Here is a 20278-nt window from a genome sequence, read left to right as displayed (position 1 = left end):
GGCCTTCTGGGCTGCGATTGCACATTGCTGGCTCATGCTGAGCTTCTGGTCAATCAGCACACCCAGGTCCTTCTCCTCAGGGCTGCTCTCCAGCCATTCCCCACCGAGCCTGTATTTGTGCTTTGGATTGCCCTGACCCAGACGTAGGACCTTGCACTTGGCCTTGTTGAACTGCATGAGGTTGGCTTGGGCCCACCTCTCCAGCCTGTCCAGGTCCCTCTGGATGGCATCCCTCCCCTCCAGCATGTCTACCTCACTAAACAGCTTGGTATCATCATGTCAAATGAGTTGTTCTAAAACCCAGACCCTATTAATCTCCCCTCAGCACCACGTTCTCCTAAACAGTTGCATCTGTTGAGGACATGAGTCAGGCCAGATGACTAATGTTTTGCAAGGATGTACCCCCTTGAGTGGCTTGGGAAAGCAGCCGGGGTTCAAGTGGCAAGTGATTTGAATGAGCCACAGGAGGCTTGTAAGGCTCCCCCGCAGCCCTCGCCTTCATGCAGATGGCAATCTCACGGGGCCCAGCACTAATGATCTCAGAGCAGCCCCAAGACTGTGAAAATAGCCCATTACAAATCTAATTATGCAGATTAAAAATAAAAAATCACAATTAAAGGCTCTGAACCAATTCTTATCTAGTTTGCACTAGTGGGAAATCGGTCTTGAAGGAGAGCAGAACCAGAGGCTCTGAGCAGGCTGGGGAGGAGACAGCGGGGCCGGGGCTGCGCCCTGCGAGCATCCCTCCCCTCCTCACTCTGCACCGGAGGGACTCCTGACGTCTCTGCGTGTGCTAAGCCTGCCACTTCCCTGAGCTTATTTCCTCCTCAGGAGGGCAGAAATGCTTTTTAACCTTCCCAGGAGGCACACAATCGATGGAAGTGCCCCTTCCCCGACTTCTGGCAGATGAGTCCCACTATCCCAGCCATGAATCACAGCAACCCTGTGTTTATGGGAGAGCCCTTGAACTTTGAACGAGCACCCGTGGGAGGCGTAAACAGCTATGCTGGGTTATCAATATCCCGATCAGTCCCACCGGGGTCGTTCTGCACTGTGACTCTGTCCTCCTCAGGCTGTTTGTTGCGTACTGGTGCGGGACGATCTGGAAATGAAGGGTTCTGTCTAATATCAGCACTGAATAAACAACTTTCTATGGGGGAGCTGATCACCATGCGAGATGCACAATAAATATACTTTATTTAATCCCTCTTCAAGGATAAGAAGGCAAATGTTCAGAGACCATATAAGGCAATCCTGCAGTATGCCACCATCTTGTTCCTGTTGGCTTATTACATGATCTGAACGCTACCCATCCGAAGCCCTGCCGCTGGCTGTTGTCATGCCCTATCTCACCCAACAGGCTTACTCTGTCTTTCAGATTCTTAAACTCACGTCTTGAAATCAATTAGAGGGACTCTCAAAATGACCCTCAGCAGAATAGAGTATTTAGTATTTTCTCGAGATATTTTCTAAGCGTCTTGAAGCAATTTTGCCCCATTTAATCCAAGAAGAACGTTAATCATTTCAAAGATGTCTTCCAGACTTTTAGTATAGCTTTCCACCTACTGCTCCTTTGTCCAAATTCAGCATCACCTTGCCTGAAATGCAGTCCTTATTTCAGGCAAACGAAAGGAAGGGAGATAATTCACTGCACATTGACATTAAGGCTCCCTTTTCAGCTAAGCAAAATTTGCTTTTCAAGATTTTAGGTCATAGCTGACGTGTCTGATAAGCTTTAGGACTCACCTATTTAAAAGTCTACATGTTACAAAACTCTGGAGATTAAGTATATTCATGAATTGTGGGAAAACCCTGCTGGGTAAATCAAACACCTCATGTATTCCTGCGTTAACTCTGGAGCTGGCGCTCTCAGGGCTGTTCAGTTCTGCCTGCAGCGAGGTTGGGCTGCCCAGCCTGCAGCTAACGACCTGCTTCAATTACTCTTGGCTGAGCCAGCGCGGGCAGGTTGGGTGAGAGACATACCTGAGTGACCCTGCCTCATTGGGAAGGCAAAGCTTGCAACAGGCAATTTAGCAAATAAATATACCTCGCTCTGCTTGAATACATTAACCTTTCCATAATTGCAGTCTTTAGTGCTAGCAGCCTTTTATCCAGTGACCTAGCGTCCTCCTCTCTCTTTTCAAACCCCACCCTGTACCAAGTGATGGGTCTCCCATGCTCTTGTGCACATCTTCAGCCTTCTTCAGTTTAAGATCTCCTTCTCTTTCCGTAGTCCATTGCTCTGCGGTTCTCTACACTCGTCTATTGGAAGAGATATGGAGGGAGAAAGGGGGCAAACATTTTCCTGGTTTGAGCCATTTGATTGTATTATGCATAATTGAAAAAAAAAAAAAAAAAGCTAACAAGGTTCTCGCCAAAGGACAGGATCCAGAGGCTCTTTGTGTGCATAGTTTTCCTTGCAGACAAGGTGCTTTCTGTGAAGAATATTTTCATTTTCACAGCAACGAACAAACATTAATCCTCGCACTCACACCAAGTGGTAAATATTAGTCCCCCATGTTATAGTGAGCAGACTAAGTGGCTTACCTCAAGCCAAGAGGGTTTCACTTTACGCTACAGTGCAAAACTTCCCTGGCCCCCAGTCTTCCAGTCAGATCGTGACTCTGTCTTGAAATGATAATAAATTCAACAATATTTGATGGCCTGGAAAGGCATTTGAGTTCCCTCTCCCAAAACTGCTTCCAAATCAATCTCATTTTATCTCATAAATGAATGAAAGGGAATACACTACAAAAGCAGGTGGTTTGAACTGCTTTTCCATGCTCTGAGTAAGGGATACAAATTTCTTACCTGCATTTAACACTCATTTTCAACAGTGAAGGCAGCCCCCACACCATGGGATGTAACGTGAGCCCAGGTTCCCCAGAGAGGTTGTGCGATCTCCATCCTTGGAGGTTTTCAAGGGATGACCAGACAAAGTCCCAAGTGGCCTGGTCTGAGCTCAGAGCTGACCCTGCCTTGAGCAGGATGTCGGACTGGAGACCTCCAAGGTCCCCTCCTGCCTGACTTACCCTGTGATCCAAAGAACCCAGAATTCTGCCATGAGGTGAGAACGATTATTTTTCTCACAGATACACAGATTTCTCAATGATTTTGATGGCAAGGGTAATAAATAACTGAAGTTTCTAGACCCATGAAAATATGGGACAGCAAGCCTGCATCTGCCAATTACATTTTGGTTATTATTGACTTCTCTTTTAGGTGGTGACATAAGCACCTGCAAAGACAGAGCTCAGGGGTAAGCATGGGTGTTAGGTATTTCTCTTTGATGTTAGAGAGCTGTACAAGAGTGGGTGGAGTGTCTGTTCTTCCTTCCTTCTCATGTTATTATCAGCCACAGCAGCAACCAACAAATTCCTTGAAAGGCACATGTGGTGTTATTTCTTTATCTCAGCTGACAGATGTTCATTGTATTCAGGTAGCACCCAAAATCCCAAGTGCCACAGGAGAGCTGTTGGGAGAGGTCCTGCGTACAGATTTTATTATTGACTATCCCTGCCTCAGAAGATCTCACCTCTTAAATGAGAGGTACCTTGGCCGTAGGAGAGGACCTTCTCCTGCACCATGCAATCTTCAGTTAACATCACAGAGAACAGACAGTAGGACACCATGGTGATCTGTTTGCCTCATGTATTACCTAGCGTCAGAGAAGCATTTCTGGGCAGTGTGGCTCAGTGTGCTTTACAATACAAGCGATTCCTGCTAACAAAGAGGAAACTAATTAAATACCTCTTAGCAAACCAATTTAACACCAATAATGAGACAAGGTCTATAGCAGCAGCATCAAAGTCAGCATGGTAGTTGACAGGTTCACACATAACCTTGTACCCTCGTAGGTGTGTGTTTACAAAGAGGCCTGATCCCACCAGATGCTGAGAGCTCTCAAGTCCTACTAAATGGTTTTAAAGTAAATACTAGCTGAGGGAACTGAGCACCACTAGACAAGCCCTTAAGAAATCCGTGACCACTCCTCCTCCGTATGGTCACTTTGCTTATTCTCCATGTACCATATCGATCCACTGGAAATGTAACTGGCAACATCGTTTTTTTCATAACACTCTGCACAGCACTGTCATAGCAGTATGTTCTCCAGAGAGGGACTAATGCACCGTTTCCATGAAAACCTTAATTAAAAAGGCAGCTTGAGCATTTACTGCAGCTGACTTGGCTTTGACTTTAACTCAGACATTGGCATCCCAGCCTGAAGGTTGGAAAGGTGTTGGAGTTCCACCACAAGTACAAGGTAGGGCTCAGCGGGGGGAGGCAAAAGGGTGTTTGCAAAAAGGAGAGGCAAAGATTTGCAGAGGACACTGGCTGCTGCGTCATCCTAGCAGAGCACAGCGAACAAACAGCCTCACCCAGGGGACACCAACGAACCAAAAAACATTCTCATTCATTACAGGCAAAAAACCCAAAATACTCATTATTGTCTCAAATATAATGATAATCCTTAGCTCCTCTTCATTAGCTTGTTAATAGGATACCTATTATGGAAACCTACAACACAGAGTCATGCACATATGCACCCAGTCATTTATTATAACAATAGCTTCCTCTCTTTCTATTTGATATATTTCTCCCCTATCCAGAAAATGGCTCAAATTGCACCATCCAGGGCAAACCATAATTGATGAATAAATCTTGAGGAAAGCAATTTTGCTTTCTGTGCATTATACAGCCAATTATCTTTTCCAATACTGACAGCTGTGTTTATTTATTAGTGATGGATCTAGGGAATTGCTGGAGGAAGGACCCATGGGAGGGTTGGACCTACTAGCAGCCTTCAAATAAATAGACATATTCTTATAAACAGGGGGAGAAATATGAAAAGAAAGTCCTCACAAACAACAGGTCTTCAAACCAGTGTGTCAGAGTAGAAGGAAACTACTACTGGTGAAGGAAACACTTGCTGGGCAGAGGGGTGGCCCAGGAACAGGTGACGACAGACTTTGCAAGTCTGAAGATGAAGATGGGGAACGATGCACCCAGGGAAGCAGTGGTGGGGCAGGTGGCTCGCTGGGGACAGGGAGGCAGAGTGCAGCCAGCCTGGGTAAGCAGATTGAAAACTCATGTACATCTTGAGCTCATCTTGAGCTGATGATGCAATCGTTCCTGATTCAGTGGCATGGTTAACTGTGAAGATGGGACTGAGACGTGCCACCAGGCAGAAAAATATCCAGGATGTTCCCAGGAGGAAATCCACAGTGGTGACTGTAGCCTTTCCTGTAGCCACCACGTATTTCATTTAATCTCCACAGCAGAAAAAGCAACTTCAGTTTTCTGACTTCTGTTAGACTCTATTTCAGGCAGCGCCTGGCAGGGAGGCATTCATGGAGACAACTGTGCTGGTGGTTTTGGGACAGAGCATCAGGCTGTCATCAGATTAAATCTATTACAAATGCTATTCTTAAGACATCATGTGAGATCTAAACTTCAGACCAGCAGCTCAGAACAAACTTTATTTCATTATGAAATGGGAACCTTTTCATATTTCATCTATAACGCTTCTAAAACATTTGTGTTCTTCATTGCACTCTGCTCCATTTCTTTGGTTTTACTCTACTCCTAAATTTGCCACGTGCCTCAGATTTTTACATGGGCAAGGAACAGCTGCACCTCAGATGCTTCACTAGCGAAACTCCACAGCCCCACAGCCATCAGGGAGGACACACAAATGTGCATCAGCTGATGACCTGCCTGACAGCAGGGGAGGAACAGAGGTTTTGGTAAGTGGGTTGGCGTGTGTGTGTGGAATTTCCCATCAAGCAAAAAGCATTGGAGGAGACTTTGGCATGTAGGACTGGGACTTTACCTACGTGCATACGTTCAAATGCTGACTGCTTCAATTATTAACTCTGCTGAAAGTTTAAATATCACTAGCCTCCAGAATGAATGGTCAGAGAAAACAAATCACTATATTGACTTATGGTTGAAGTCATCACCCACAAAAAGGTCATCACAATGCATTGCATAAGTTGAGCTCGTGTTTCCAAGATCTTCCCCTGAATATATTGGCAAGAAAAATTTAAGTAAGTACACGTGGCTGCAGTGCCGTGATTCATGCCACAGCAGGACAGAACCTATAGCTAATTCCAGTATCAGAGAAATACAAAAAATAGTGCACAGAAGGGTAGTTTTTGTAGCAGGGATATTTTTTCCAGTAGTAGACAGACTCAAGTCACTTGTACGTATTTAGCATCTGTCAAATGATAAGGGCTGTTGTCGGCTAGAAAAGCACACATGATCTCACTGTGGGCACACCAAACACTTCCATAGCTTGTCGTTACCCACGGCTTTTGTCATCTCTGCCACCAGATTTGCAACTTATTACTGCAGCATAAGCAGACCATAGCAAACCTTCTCAACACTAAAAACCCCACTTCCACTCAATAAACTATGAAGTTCTCAAGTGGGACCTGGCCTCACAGAGCACCACTGCAGAGGACAGTCCTGGAACACTTGTTGGCCCCAACCTTTCTGCCTTGGGAACAACATACACACCACCAAAACCCTAGTGCGGTGGTTGCCCATGAACTGAGGAAGGAAGGGCAGTACCGCACCTTGCAGTGCCGCGAGCAGACGATGTTGGGAAGAAATCAATGATGGCATAGTTTGGGCATGGTCAGTAGACGACTGCTGCTGTCAAGGATGGTCTATTGTGGTAAAGATCTCTTGGTGTTAGCACTACATGTCTTGTGAGCTAGCGTTCCCCACAGTTTAAAAAAGAAATACTCTACCAAGACAAACTCACAACAACCAGTGACACCGGGGAACAAAATATGAGGTTCAAGCGTGCAGGAGACCGTTTTTCACATCGATGGTTAGTGGTAAGTTCAGCTGTTACTGGGGCTGGGGAGGGTGGAAACATGGTTGCTTGGAGCTGGTAGTAGGAGGAAGGGTCAGAAAAAAGCCCAAAGACCCATGGAAGGTTGAAGAACACACACACAGAGAAAGAGCACATTGTGTCCAAAGAAAGTTCAACAATTTTCCCAGCTTATTGGATTGTGGGAACGTCGCTTTTCCAGGGAATAACTATGCTATTTTTAGCATTTTTATTATACAATTTGTCACGGGCCGTCTCAGGAGACTATCAACAATCGGTTTCAAGCAGCATCTGACCACAAACACTTCTCCACATGTGATTTAGAACATCTGGAGCAAAGGAGTCGGCTTTCAAAGCATGCCAGCACTCTACTGCCTCCCCACATTTCTTCTTCTTCCTTCCATCTTTGCATCCACTGTCAGACCATGTGTAGAAAGTGGGCTCGAAAAGGAAAGCTCAAAGGCCCTGACAATACATCCATGGTCTGTGTTTGCTGTAAGCGCGTGGGGAGAGCGGACACTGCCTGCTTTGAAGAGGAGCCCAGCCAGGGATTACTGGTGGCACATTCCCCGCATCGCCGAGCTGCAGTGATTTATACATCACATCCCCTAAGGATGGGAGATGTGATTCTTGGCCTGGAGGCGGGCCAGCGTGAGGACTCATGTCAAAGTGTGCACGTTGCATGTCTCATCCACAGACCTGAAAAGGAGGTGCACGCTTAGCTCCACTCCTCCTGTAGGCACTAGCTCTGTGTTTGGTGCACGGATGTCTCCAGCAACCCGAGGAAACCTTTCCGCCAGAGAGCTCTGGTAGGTAAACCGTAGATTCACAAAACACTTCTTCGGCGAGGCTGAGGAGGGAATGGGAAGATATGAAAAAGGAATCCAAGCAAATAGCAGAGGAAATGACATTATGATCCCAGCTGGGAGCTCTGTAATTATCTGCTTGGTGTCTCTGCAGAAACCTGCATGAGAACGGAGAGAGGTTCAGGCCCCTGCAGAGCCAATGAGAATTTTATCATCAGCCAGAGGGGAGTGAAGGTTTCACACAGTCATTAATTTTGTGTTCATCTTTAATTTCTCTGAATGATCCACGTGGCTGTGGTGCAATCCTACAGTCATCTGCATTCGCATCACCTTCTGCTTTGCATGTCTGGCTTCCCCACTTGGCTTCCAAAAGCTGCGCTCGTTAGGACATACGCTGTGCTGCTACCAGCGCTCCCCAACCAAATCCCATACAATTCCTGGTTTGTAACAATAAAGTCAGCACCGAGGGAGAGAGAAATCTTGAACTGCGCTTTGTAAAGAGGCAGTGATATGGCAGCAGGCTCTGTATCTACTTCTTGGAGTCACAGAATCGCTTAGGTTGGAAAAGACCTTTAAGATCATCGAGTCCAACCATTAACCTAGCACTGCCAAGTCCACCACTAAACCATGTCCCTAAGCACCACATTCACATGTCTTTTAAAGACCTCCAGGGATGGTGACTCCACCACTTCCCTGGGCAGCCTGTACCAATGCTTGACAACCCTTGCAGTAGAGTTTTTTTCCTTGTATCCAATCTAAACCTGCCCTGGCGCAACTCAAAGCCATTTCCTCTTCTCCCATCTCCTGTCTGTCTTAAGTCAGAAAACCTGGGATTTGGGGCACACAGTGTCTTTTGAGAGAACTCATCAAGTCCTCGAAACCCGCTGTGACCTCAGAATGCACAACTGCTGTTCTAGCGCATGGTTTCGCATCACACCCGAGCCGAATTCACGGCTCCCCATGTCCTCTCCCCCCGTTCAGCCCCACGGGGCCCCACAGAGACCTGCGTCCCCCCAGGGAGTTCCTGGCACAGGGAGACTTCTCTGACCTTCTCGCACACAGCCCCGGCTCACTGCAGGGCCAGGGTGGCACAGCCAGAGCCACGGGCAGGGGACATGGGCAGGAAGGACCGGACCACACTGCTGCAGTGACAGAAAACACTCTGGTTCAGCTCACACTGAAACATGAAACCACAGCCTCAGTTTTACTTTTCCAGCCATTTTTAGGGAAGAAATAGCTATAAATACAGGTCTCATTTGTTGCTGCTAGGATCCATTTTGTTTCTTTTTTTTCAATACTGGGAACTTTTTTCAACTCCATTAGTAGCTAGTTCACTCTAAAAAAAAAATAAAAATGAGGAAATTTGTCCCTCTGTGTTAAATTGCACTTTTTTCATGAGGAAAAAGACATATCCTTAAAGCCACAGTGACCTTTGCTTGTCAGTGACCTGACAAGCTACCCGTGAAGCACAAGCAAGATGTCTGCCATTTCGACCAATACTCTGTTTTTTGAGCCCAGGTCTTCAAGACTGAAGCATCAAAGCAGCTAACCCCTGAGGCAGGTGGCTGGGGTTCCCGTCACTAATGAACCCCTGATGCTTTGCAGCTCAAGCGCCTTTCCCGCGTGCCTCTTACCCATACCCTGCTTTTGATTTGGCTTCTGATTTGGTCTCCTTTCAGAATAGATTTCCCGCTCCCCCTTACATCCCACCAGTTTCTAGAGGTACCTCGCAAGGGTGACGGAGCCCTAGCAGAGATGGACAGAGAGGTCTTGGGCAAAAGGGAGCTGTAGGACACACTGGGGTAATGTGAGAGAAGGGAACATCTGGCAGCGCAAAACTGAGTGCAAGGAGAAAGCCACACCAAGAGAAGCCTCTAAATAACACCACGGACCAGGATTAGCACAGTAACACAAAAATAGATCAAATCTGCAACAGGCTTTGCTCCACCCTGGCTGGAGGAAGACACAGGCCCCCACCCATGGCATCCCAGGGCCTGGCAGCTGGAGAAGAGGCTCTTCTCTCCTTGGAAAGGGTTTCCTTGACCCCTTTCTACAGAAGAGCCTGAAGATGGGACTGAAGCTTGAAGCATGGATCTGGCTCATGCTCCCCCTTCCTTTTCTAGTTTGGGTTTTGTTTTTTTTTTTTTTTTTCCCTAATTTGTTCATTTTACCCTGAGAAATCCTACCTCTGCCTCAACAGAAGGGAGAAAACCACCCAGGTAGGATCAAAACCCACATCCATCCCAGGACCCTGCGGTGCTTGGGAGCCAAGCACGTGTGGGACATCCCGAGATGTCGATAGAGCAACGCTTTCTAAATATAGCTTTCAAATAAAGGATGGTCAGGGAGAACATCTCTGTGCCAGGAACAGGCTGACTGTGAGCTGGAAACAATCATACCTTTATGTTGCAATGAGTTTGCTGTTGGTTTAAAACAAATGCCTTTTTCCTCTATCAGAAAGAGCTGAAATTTGTTACTTTATTTTTTTGCATTATCCCCAGAACAGCTAATGAAAACTCATCTCAAGGCCACAATCCCCATATAATATTAACAAGTTTGGGATACAATCAACATTTAGGACCTTCCAGTGCAAGCTCATCCACAACTTTTGGACTTTATTATTAAAAATTAAATGTTTATCAATAGCTTATGGTGATTTTGATCAGACAGCATTGCTTTGAACACCTCCAACTGGAGCCTTCATGGTTAAACTTATGCCAGGGTCCCTTCCCATAGCTATAGCAGCATACAGGCAAGTAAAAGCACACATAAGCGTATTCACAGCTATTTAATGCTCCTTTGCATCTGAATATAAATGAGTTCACTTCTTCTGGCACCATGGTTAGAAACTACCAATTTCATATTCTGATGGATTTCTTTTTTCAGGCTACAAGAAGAGTGTACAACCTTGAAAGCTGCGTGCAGTGACTCAAGCCAGCAGGGACTTCATCACAACATCACTTCGAGTGGATTTCTCTTCTAACAGGAAGAGACAGAGTGCACAGCAACAGCAGCTTTTCATGTTTCAGGCTTCAGTTTTGCTGTTTGTTAGAATTTTGGTAGACACTTGTGATTCTGATACAGCTACCAAGTTAACTTGAAAGGGAACACAAAGCATCTTTTCATTAAAAGCAGCTCTTGGTTAGAATAGAAATAAAACATTTCCTGTATGTTCAGCTGAAACCGAGGTGCTAAGATGCAGCGGTAGGTAATAGAAGAAAATAACCTAAAAGAATACATTGCTGCTTTATGCTGGAGACATATGCCTCCCTTTATCACTGCAGAGGACACCAGAGGCAGGAGGGAATGGGGGCAGGAGGGAATCAGAACGTGATGAGAGCCAAAATTGGAAACAGCGCCCAGCATCTCTAAGACCACCCAGCATCGAGATAGTGGCAGGGAAAGGATTTGTAACATCCAGAAGGGACATTGCCAGGCCAGTAAAAATCACCATTCATGGTGGCAAAAAGCATCACCTCCCACTTTCAGAGAACAGCCTAAAAGGCATTGGCTGTTTCAGAGGGTGAAGGTGAGACTGGGCAGTAAAGTCCCGGGGGCCTGGGCAAGGACTCCTACAGGAGGACTCCCTGCAGATCCCCAGTGCTTTGCCATGTTTCCAGGGAAGAATATTCCATATCCAGAGGAATATTTAGTTTTTATCTCTTCTCTAATAATTAAAGACCGTGGATAGTGGAATATTACACAGCCAAGAGATCCTTACCTTGGCTTAAGTGCAGGGCACAGCCTTGGAAGTCAGTTGAATTATTAAGAGGAGACACTCAGATTCTTCACATTTTCTTTTCCTTCATGAAAAAGGCTTTTATGCTTCATACTTCAAAATTTTACCTAACCAGTTCACAGGCAGGTGTCAATGTCTTAAAAGTTTAGGATGAAGGAGAGAGGGAATGTGTTTCTAAAAATCTTTTAGGATGCTATTTCATCAATTGATTATAATCAAAGTGAACTGCAATGCCCTCAATCTTTTCTAACTTTCATTTTAAGTTAAAGCCTGAATACCCCCACTCATTCATATGCACAAGGGGATGAGAGCAGAACTGGTTCTAGCCAATAACCCCTTGGGATTAAGTTTGATATTCCTCTCACAGCCGCAATCCTTTAAATAGCTGTATCTTACTGTAGATGAATACAGCCAGACATGAATTAGTGATGTGTTTCCTCAAAACCAACAAAATCGTAGGAGGACCTTTTTCCTCTTTGAATTCCAGTTACTTTTTTGAGACTGGCCAAACCAAATCTGCCCCAATTTATGTGAATACATTTTTTTACAAGAATGAACAGCAACTGTAAATTCACTACAATCCTCCATCCTCTATATACTGCATGTCAAAAGCGCAGAAGAACGAAGCGATGGAGTGCTGCTGGTGGTGTTATCCTGGAAGATGGAACGTGGCTGTTCCATGCAGTGTATATATAGTGTGTGCTTAAAGCACTGACTGCTCGTACATATGATGTTTCAGCAGAAGCAAGTGCTGCTCTGCCAACGAACTCTGGCAATGACATCTTTTTTTTCATACACTAAACCTCCCTTTACCTACATCTCTAAACAATCCAGTTAGTCGTAAAATGGAAAGTCTCACTGTAACTGGGACTGACATGCAAAGGCTGTTCTCTTTGAGGGAGGATGCCACTGCCTGAATTAAGTCTCCTGAAACTACTTAACAGATCACACAATTTCAGACAGACAGGTCTGTAGAGCAAATTAGCTAATACTGTGCTGGAACGGCTACAAGATCGTGCTATGTGCCAACAACCTTTAGTTAATGTTTAACTGGAAGGTCACGGGACAGTGCCATAACATGCAATTATTTTAAACTACATGATTAAAAGCAGTATCCAGAGAATTTTAATCACTCTGAGGGTTTTTACAAATATTGGTAAAGAACTGTCCCCCCAACTCACAGTCAAATGTCTGTGTAAGCTACAAAATACTCCAGTAAGGATGGAAGCTACATAGGAGGAAAGCCAAAACTCATCTGTTTGTGGTGCTAGAGATTACTTAAAATGCCCATTTGTCTGTATTGTTATAAGTTGGCAGCATCCTGTAAAACACACCCAGTTCTGTCTTTGAAATACATTTTTGTTGGGAAGTTCTAATGTCCAAAGAAGGGTAGACATGTACATCTCCCTCCTGCCCATTGCCATCACACTACAATGCAATCTTTTCAAATAACCACGACCATTTCCTATGGAATATGGAAATTATGTTGTTCTTCAAAATTAAGGATCTAAAAGCTTAAGAGTTAACAGTGAAATTTGCACCAACTGGGGAAAATTATCTCATTTCATCTCAAAATTCTGAATCAATTCTTCAGTCTTTTTAGAAAGAGAGTCTGATTTTGGCAACGAAAACAAACCTGGATTAATACTGAAGATGCTTTTTCTGATTTTACGTTTTAGGTTTTTCTTCTGTAATGAAGAAATGTAATGTTCATTGTACAATGAACATTAAGAACAATGAACATTGTACAATGAACATTACATTGAAGAATGTAATGTTCATTGTACAATGAACAAAAATATACATCAATCAGGATAAAAGGCTTAAGGATAAAAAGAGAGAAAAAGATTACAAAACAAAATGTGGAATTTGATAGGTTTGGGGCTCAAAGCCATTTTTTTAAAATCAGCTTAGTCTGGCTATTAATACTGTTCTTAGGGAATCGGCCCAAATCCTAATGTTAGGAAAGACAAGTTTGCAGAACTTTCAGAGAAAACTATGTTAAGGAAAGGACTTGCACTGAAGAATTTCACTGAAAAAGGTTACTGTGAATTACTGAGGAAGACATGCTGCCTCTTAAGGAATCACATCCAAAATAAAAATTCCTTCTCTCTCCAAGTCACACACCAGTGTTGTGTATATTTAACCTAAAATCCCATCACCTGCACTTTTTAGATTTGATGGCAGTAAGGAAGATACAGATATAGAGAAAGTATAGGTCTAAGAACAGAATTTTATTTGATTCTGGAAAGTATCATGCAACAAATCTCAGGTTTTTTTAATGATCCTTGCCCAGCTTTCAGATGACAAATTCAAATTTACAAGTAAAAGGATGCATTTGGTTAGCACCATAGCAGGAATAGTCTTCTCTTTGTAATTCCATTTGATAGAAGGTTATAAAAGAAAACAGAGGAAAAGAAAAAAATAGCTGACCTTGCATTTTTATTTTCAACATCCCAGATACTTAAATCTAAACATCAAGACACCACGACTCATCTAGCATATCTAAATAATTCATGTTCAGCAAAACTTGCTCTGTACATCAAGAAATATTTAAGTGTCAAATGGTAACTATCCCAGAGTACCACCTAATATGCAAGGTAAAAATTGTAAAGGTCCAGAAAAAGAAATGAAATACCAGAAACCAAAGCGCCCCTCTTCCAATCTTTTGGAGGTACAGCTGTCATGACTTGTTGCAAAGTTGAAAAAAAAATAAAATGCTGGTTCTGCCTGGGATGGATCAAAGATCCTCATATTATCCTGTAATACCCTAGTTTCATGGGCCAAATATCCACTTAATCTAAACTCTCCCATTTCCTACCTGCAAGCAACTACAGGATTACACCAGACTTCAAATGTTTGTTTTCCTTACTTTTGTATTAATTTTAAAAATTTGCCCTTGTGGTTCTTACTGTAAGGCTTTCAAGATACTGAACAGTTTTACAAACCCTCCAATCTTTAGCAAGCAGCAATTCTAATACAGGACTTAGGAGTTTTAAATACCATGTTATTACATGCTGTCTTCTTAAGGCAATGGAATAATTCCTTTGAAGTATCCCAATTTTGCATTACAAATCGATGCTAAGATTTCCTTTGTAAGCATCTCTAATTACAATACATGTAAAATTATTTAGATTTTACTAAACTATTAACCTGACTCAATTACTAAAAGAAGGGTTCAAACGAAGATCATAAGGAAGAGGCAACTTTTGGTGATAGTTTGGAAAATACATCTTTTGATTACTCCCACCTTTCAAGGGCATGTGCATGGACTTTTAACAGCAACATTAAGCAACCAGTTAAAACAATTGGTTTACATCCAAATCATAGCAAAATCACTTACTTTAATCCCAAAGCAAAGTGTGGTATAACCCAAACCAGCTTGTTTTTTTCAGACCGGTAAGAGGCCACCATTAGCACTAGAACATCTATTGCAGTAAATGCAGTTGTAACATGGAGAGCCAACATTAATGTTGAACTACTCAGAGGAGCCTTCGCACCCACGATCGCTACATCACTTTACCACCAGGAGAGTAACGAGACTCTGAACTTTTCTTTATCTTTCTTTTATTTATGCTTGGACTTCCAGCACTGCACATCAGATACCCAGGGTCTTAATCTGTCCTATATCAGACTGCAAAAACACAAAGCTTTCTCAACTGTCCTTGCATGAACAAATCAAACGGGCACATCCAACAAGCCCTTCACTTGAGTAGTTACTTCTGCCTAAAAATGCATCTCTCCTCTTCAGGATTTCAACTAATACTTCTGGCTTATAAAAGATTAAGTGCAATCAGTTACACTGAAAGTTTATAATGCAGCTCTTGATTGTATTTTCTGTGCACGCATTTACATCAGGCACACAAGTTATATAAAATAGTTTGGAGTACAAAAATATGGTTATAACATAGGAGTACCAAATAGCACAGAATTAGAACAGTTTTATTACCGTAATACCAATTTATATACAGACCTCCAAATTAAGGATTTTTTTTAATTCTAAGTATTCTTCCCAAATTGACAACTGTAGTGTACACTCCAAAAAACTGCAAATTAACAACACAAATCTATTTTAACCCCTACATTGTCTATGCAGGCTGCACCAATCCTCTCTTGCACACAAAAATGTATCATAAATAATTTTTCACAAAATGTCATGTATGTTTTATTGCACATGTACATGCCAATATCTAAAAGAAAGGCTCAAACCTTTCGCTCGATAACTAACTGTTTAAATATCTAGCATTTACTTGTGTTATGAATACTATTGCATTTTGCAGGCTCTAATCTTAACTGGTAATTTAAAAGAAAAAAAGCAGACCAGAAAATATGCCTTGAACTGTGTAGCTTTTGTGAAAGAAACAAGCCTTTTTTAATTTTACTGATTTCTACTGTATAAAGTCATTAAAAACACCTGACCTAATTAAAAACCCTGTTTCAAAATGTCTGCATTTTTTACTATAAAATTATGCATATAGCTGCTTGTATAATCATATATTCCTTCCGTTTTGCAGAGTTAGATGTTCCTGTGCTGTATTGACTAAAAGATCGAGTTATATAGGTCCTAGTGTTAACTGTAGGAGTTAGTGTGTCAGTCTCCGTTCTGCCGGTCTCCCCCGCGGTGGCAAGCAAGGAGCCCGTCAGAACACCAGAACAGCTCAGTATGAAAAGACACTGGGCACAAATGGTCACCAGGCATCAAGGCCATGTATAGTTCCTGTTAAGCAGATCTCTAGACTACGGAATATGAGTAATTTATCATTAATATGTGGGTTTATGGTATGCTGCACTAAAATATGACCGCTAAACAAAGAGAATGATTCATGTGTGACAGATACGTGCCAGCTGGTAAAAATGCCTCACTGGGTAAAAATCTGCATTTTGAGGGTTAAAATTCTGGCATGAACAAAAAAATTAAAAAGTTGATTTGATCAGATGTTTTGCCAAGGGTTTCTAAAGCTATTAGCCATCAACAGCTCCAGAACGGGATAAAAGTAGCAAAACCAAACAACTAAAATTGCACCATTACAAAGAAACAAGTCCGTGAAAGGTAGAGTCACCAGCTGCAGTTAAGGGACAGCCACTTCAAGAAGCCGATTGTTTTTCCGCTTGCAAGTTGGGATGTTGCCGTTTTTCTGGCTGCCTTGTATGAACTTCACGCACACTTTGTCTTGTCTGAACTGGACCAGAAACCTAGAAGAGGGAATAAGGTACATTTTAGTTAAAGGTGGAAAAAACCACAAGAGGACCAAAAGTCCTTGCCTGTTGGTTCTGAGCATCACTCCAAAAGATGTCATTTTCAGGGCTGTATTAATAATAAGAGTTGGGTGATTAAAAAAAGCAATAGGTTACGGTATGGCTTGAGTCTCCTTCAAGTAGTATCTCTTAATTATTGCCTTTTGCCTTTAACTGTGGACCCTTTACAATGGTTAGCTTGTTATTCCTTTAGCAAGAAGGCAGTTTAAAACAGAATTTGTAATGTACCAGAAATGCAGTAAAGACTATTTCCAACTGCTTCACCGTCATCCTAAGGGATTTTCTGTTTTCATGGAAGGAAGCTAAATACTTCTATAGCAACATCAGGAGTGCTTTTCTGGTTTACGCTTAATTTAGCATATCTGGTATTTTAGCAGTTCTCATACTTCTAATCCTTAGTTAGCCTTTAGAGCCCACTGCTCAGCAATTGGGAAAATCTGCTTCCTTCCCAGCGATCTCCAAATTCAGACATTTCCTACAGTCCAGGATAAATTAATCTTGATTTGACTCTTCACTTTTTACTAGACAAGAAATTTCATTGAATGTGGAAAATTGCTTTAAAAAAAACCAACCCAAACCCAACAGGCTCCTGTGGTGCCTCAAACTTCTCACTGATCCGGACAGCAAGATTAAAAGCAATAAACAGGGCAGCGCTGCCTTTTGGCTCACATGCAGTGGTTGCTGACCTAAAACGTCCTTTGTAATACAGCAGATTTTCCCTTTTAGCATCCTTAAAAAGTCCTCCAGCAGAGGCCAAAAACTTCAAAGAATTTGTTCTCCAGCCGGAAACCACAAATCAAGCTGACGGCAGAGCTCAGGGGAGGAAGTGGCCTCTCCTGCGCTGAGCTGCCCTTTGGTCCCGCTTTCCTGCTGCAGCGCCCAGACGCTCAAAGATTAACTTGTTCAGCGCTCCCAGCCGTGCAAGCAACCGGAAAACACAAGTCTTATAGCCATCGTCCCTCGTCACCAAGGCTGCATTTTCCTAGACCCATTGTTCCAGTATTATAAATATATAAACGGTATGTGTCTTACTAGACATACCCCTGGATCAACAGCATTTTTACTCATATAAGCTCTCTTCCCAAAAAGGAGTGTACAGTAGTCAAAGCAAGACCACGTTTTCTCCTCAATTCCTAGTTGTGCCTGTATCTAAACTCTAGCAGGGAGAAGAGAGTACTGCTTCACCATCAACAGAGATGGAACTGCTAAAAAAGAAGCAAACAACTTAAAATTATTTAGTCTGGATAAACTCAATAGCAAGACACACTTGAATGTTTTTAATCCACAAGACAAGAAACAAAACCACATCCCAAAATGCAAGACTCCCAGCAAGCAGACTGTTTTCCAGACCTAAGGCGGGCAGGCAGTCCAGACTAGTGCAATGCATGCTTAAACTTTGTTTTAGTAGTTTATCCCTTTGTAGCCATCTTTAAGCTAGAATCTTACTGGGGATAGCCACATTTTTTTAGAGGCTAAAAACGCACACCCTTGAGCAAATTAAATCACATCTGGTAACAGAACAAAGGAAAATGGTAGATGTCATTTTCAAGGAAAGAACAGAATTAGCTTTTAAATAAACCCTCAAATCTGAACAGATACAAACTGTACTTGCCATCATGACTCTAGAATACAAGCAGCATTGTGCAGGCAGGCAAAACGTTCAATTTTTGCCTACAGAAATTTTATTTCACTATTGTTAAAGTGTTCCAAATTTACTTCTTTATTCAGAACGAATAAACCCACCAAAGCAACACTACTTCACACAACAAACTGAACGCATAACAATGGTGGACTAAGCGAGGGACTCTTACTCAGCAGGCTTTAGGAGTTCACACACACACACAAACATTTGTATTCTATGGCTATAAACACTGCAAGTACAGTCCTTACTTAAGGCCAAAGTATGAAACAGCACCAAGCAGAAAGAAATACTAATTTGAAATGCAGGCTTTTTATCAAACAAAGCTTTTTAACAACCAAAAACCCCAGAACAACAACAGATGCTTCAAACACCATCAGCAAAAATTTTAAATACATTTTTCACCTTCACAAAAAAGAAGGTAGAGCTTTATATACCTACATTACAAGCACCATCATTACATGTGTGTTTGGGGAAGAGCTTTTCATTCTGTTGTGGTTGTTTTCCCTAAACTTGGCACCTGGTGTCCACTCTGACTAATTGATAAACATCTCATAGGAATATGTGAACTTTTCAGTCACACACAAAATGAGACTCTCAAATGTAGTGTCTCTTAATTATTTCTGCAGTAGCAGTTCTGCTTCATAGCCCTATTTGAAATTACTTTAAGAAAAGCACATTTTCTTTAATGACTTTCAAGGAAATAAGAGCAAAAATGAATATTAGGAATGAGTACACATTGAAAATTGGATCCTTATTTACAAGTATTCTGTCAAGAGAAAAGAAGTATTAGTTACACAACAGTGTTTTGTTTTTCTAACATTAGATACTTGACTTTTTAGCACGTTGCATTAAAGCAAATGCACTTTTAAGCAAACAAGAAACATACTCATCAGATATCTCAATGTTGAGCTTCTGTTTGGTTTGGCTGAGAGTAGTGCGGTAAAGTTTAGTGGCCATTTCAATAAGGTGATCACTGCTGAGCAGGAAATCTCCTTTACCAGCTGCTCCTGAACCCTGAAACAGAAAGGAAAGTAGTTAGGACTACCAAAACCTAGAATATGAAAAATATTACATGTCAGCCAAGCAGGAGGTTTTACAAGGAGTCTTCTCTTCCCAGTGCAATGAAACAGACGTCTTTTGTCTTTTAAATTAAATAGGGATGCAGTGCAGTGCATAGGATCAAAATTGGTGACAGCCAATAGGTGATTGGTGACAGCCAACATGGCTTCACTAAGGGGAAATCATGCCTGGCAAATTTGGTGGCCCTCTACGAAAGAGTTACAGCATTGGTGGATAAGGGGAGATCAACAGATGTCATCTAACTGGACTTGTGCAAAGCATTAGACACCGTTCTGCATGACATCCAGGTCTCTAAATTGGAGAGACACGGATTTGACCAATGGACCACTCAGTGGATAAGAAACTGGCTGGATGGTCACAGTCAAAGAGCTGTGGTCAACAGCTCTGTGTCCGAGTGGTGGGCAGTGACAAGTGGTGTTGGTGTTCCTCAGGGGTTGCTACTGGGACCAGTGCTGTTTAAAATCTTTGTTCATGACATGGATGTTGGGATAAAGTGCACCCTCAGCAAGTTGGCTGATGACACCAAGCTGTGTGGAGTGGCTGACATGCTGGAGGGAAGGGATGCCATCCAGAGAGACCTACACAGGCTTAAGAGGTAAGCCTGTGCAAACATCATGAAGTTCAACGAGGCCAAGCACAAGGTCCTGCATGTGGGCCAGGGCAATCCCATGCATAAATACAGGCCAGGTGGTGAATGGATTGAGAGCAGCCTGGAAGAAAAGGACTTGGGGGTGTTGGTTGATGAGAAACTCAACATGAACCAGCAACGTGTGCTTGCAGCCCAGAAAGCCAACCATGTCCTGGGCTGCATCAAAAGAAGCGTGGCCAGCAGGTCAAGGGAGGTGATTCTGCCCCTCTATTCCACCCTCATGAGACTCTACCTGGAGTACTGCGTCCAGGTCTGGAGCCCT

The 20278-nt window shown here is 42.8% G+C and overlaps 1 protein-coding gene across 2 annotated transcripts in view; it reads right to left on the bottom strand.

The window, feature by feature from the left end:
• Positions 1 to 15912: 15912 nt before the first annotated feature.
• MYO1B (myosin IB) overlaps positions 15913 to 20278 on the bottom strand; it is a 97950-nt gene continuing 93584 nt past the window's right edge. For both annotated transcript variants that reach the window (XM_009890148.1, XM_009890149.1), the window contains 2 exons: positions 19174 to 19301; positions 15913 to 16582 (listed from right to left, as the gene is read on the bottom strand). In XM_009890148.1, coding sequence (XP_009888450.1) covers positions 16459 to 16582; positions 19174 to 19301 — 252 coding nt within the window. In that variant the 3' untranslated portion in view covers positions 15913 to 16458. The remainder of the gene's footprint in view (positions 16583 to 19173; positions 19302 to 20278) is intronic.

Source organism: Charadrius vociferus, unplaced genomic scaffold (genome assembly GCF_000708025.1).
Source record: "Charadrius vociferus isolate BGI_N301 unplaced genomic scaffold, ASM70802v2 scaffold147, whole genome shotgun sequence".
In the NCBI taxonomy this organism is placed as follows: domain Eukaryota; kingdom Metazoa; phylum Chordata; class Aves; order Charadriiformes; family Charadriidae; genus Charadrius; species Charadrius vociferus.
This window is presented reverse-complemented; position numbering and strand designations above follow the sequence as displayed.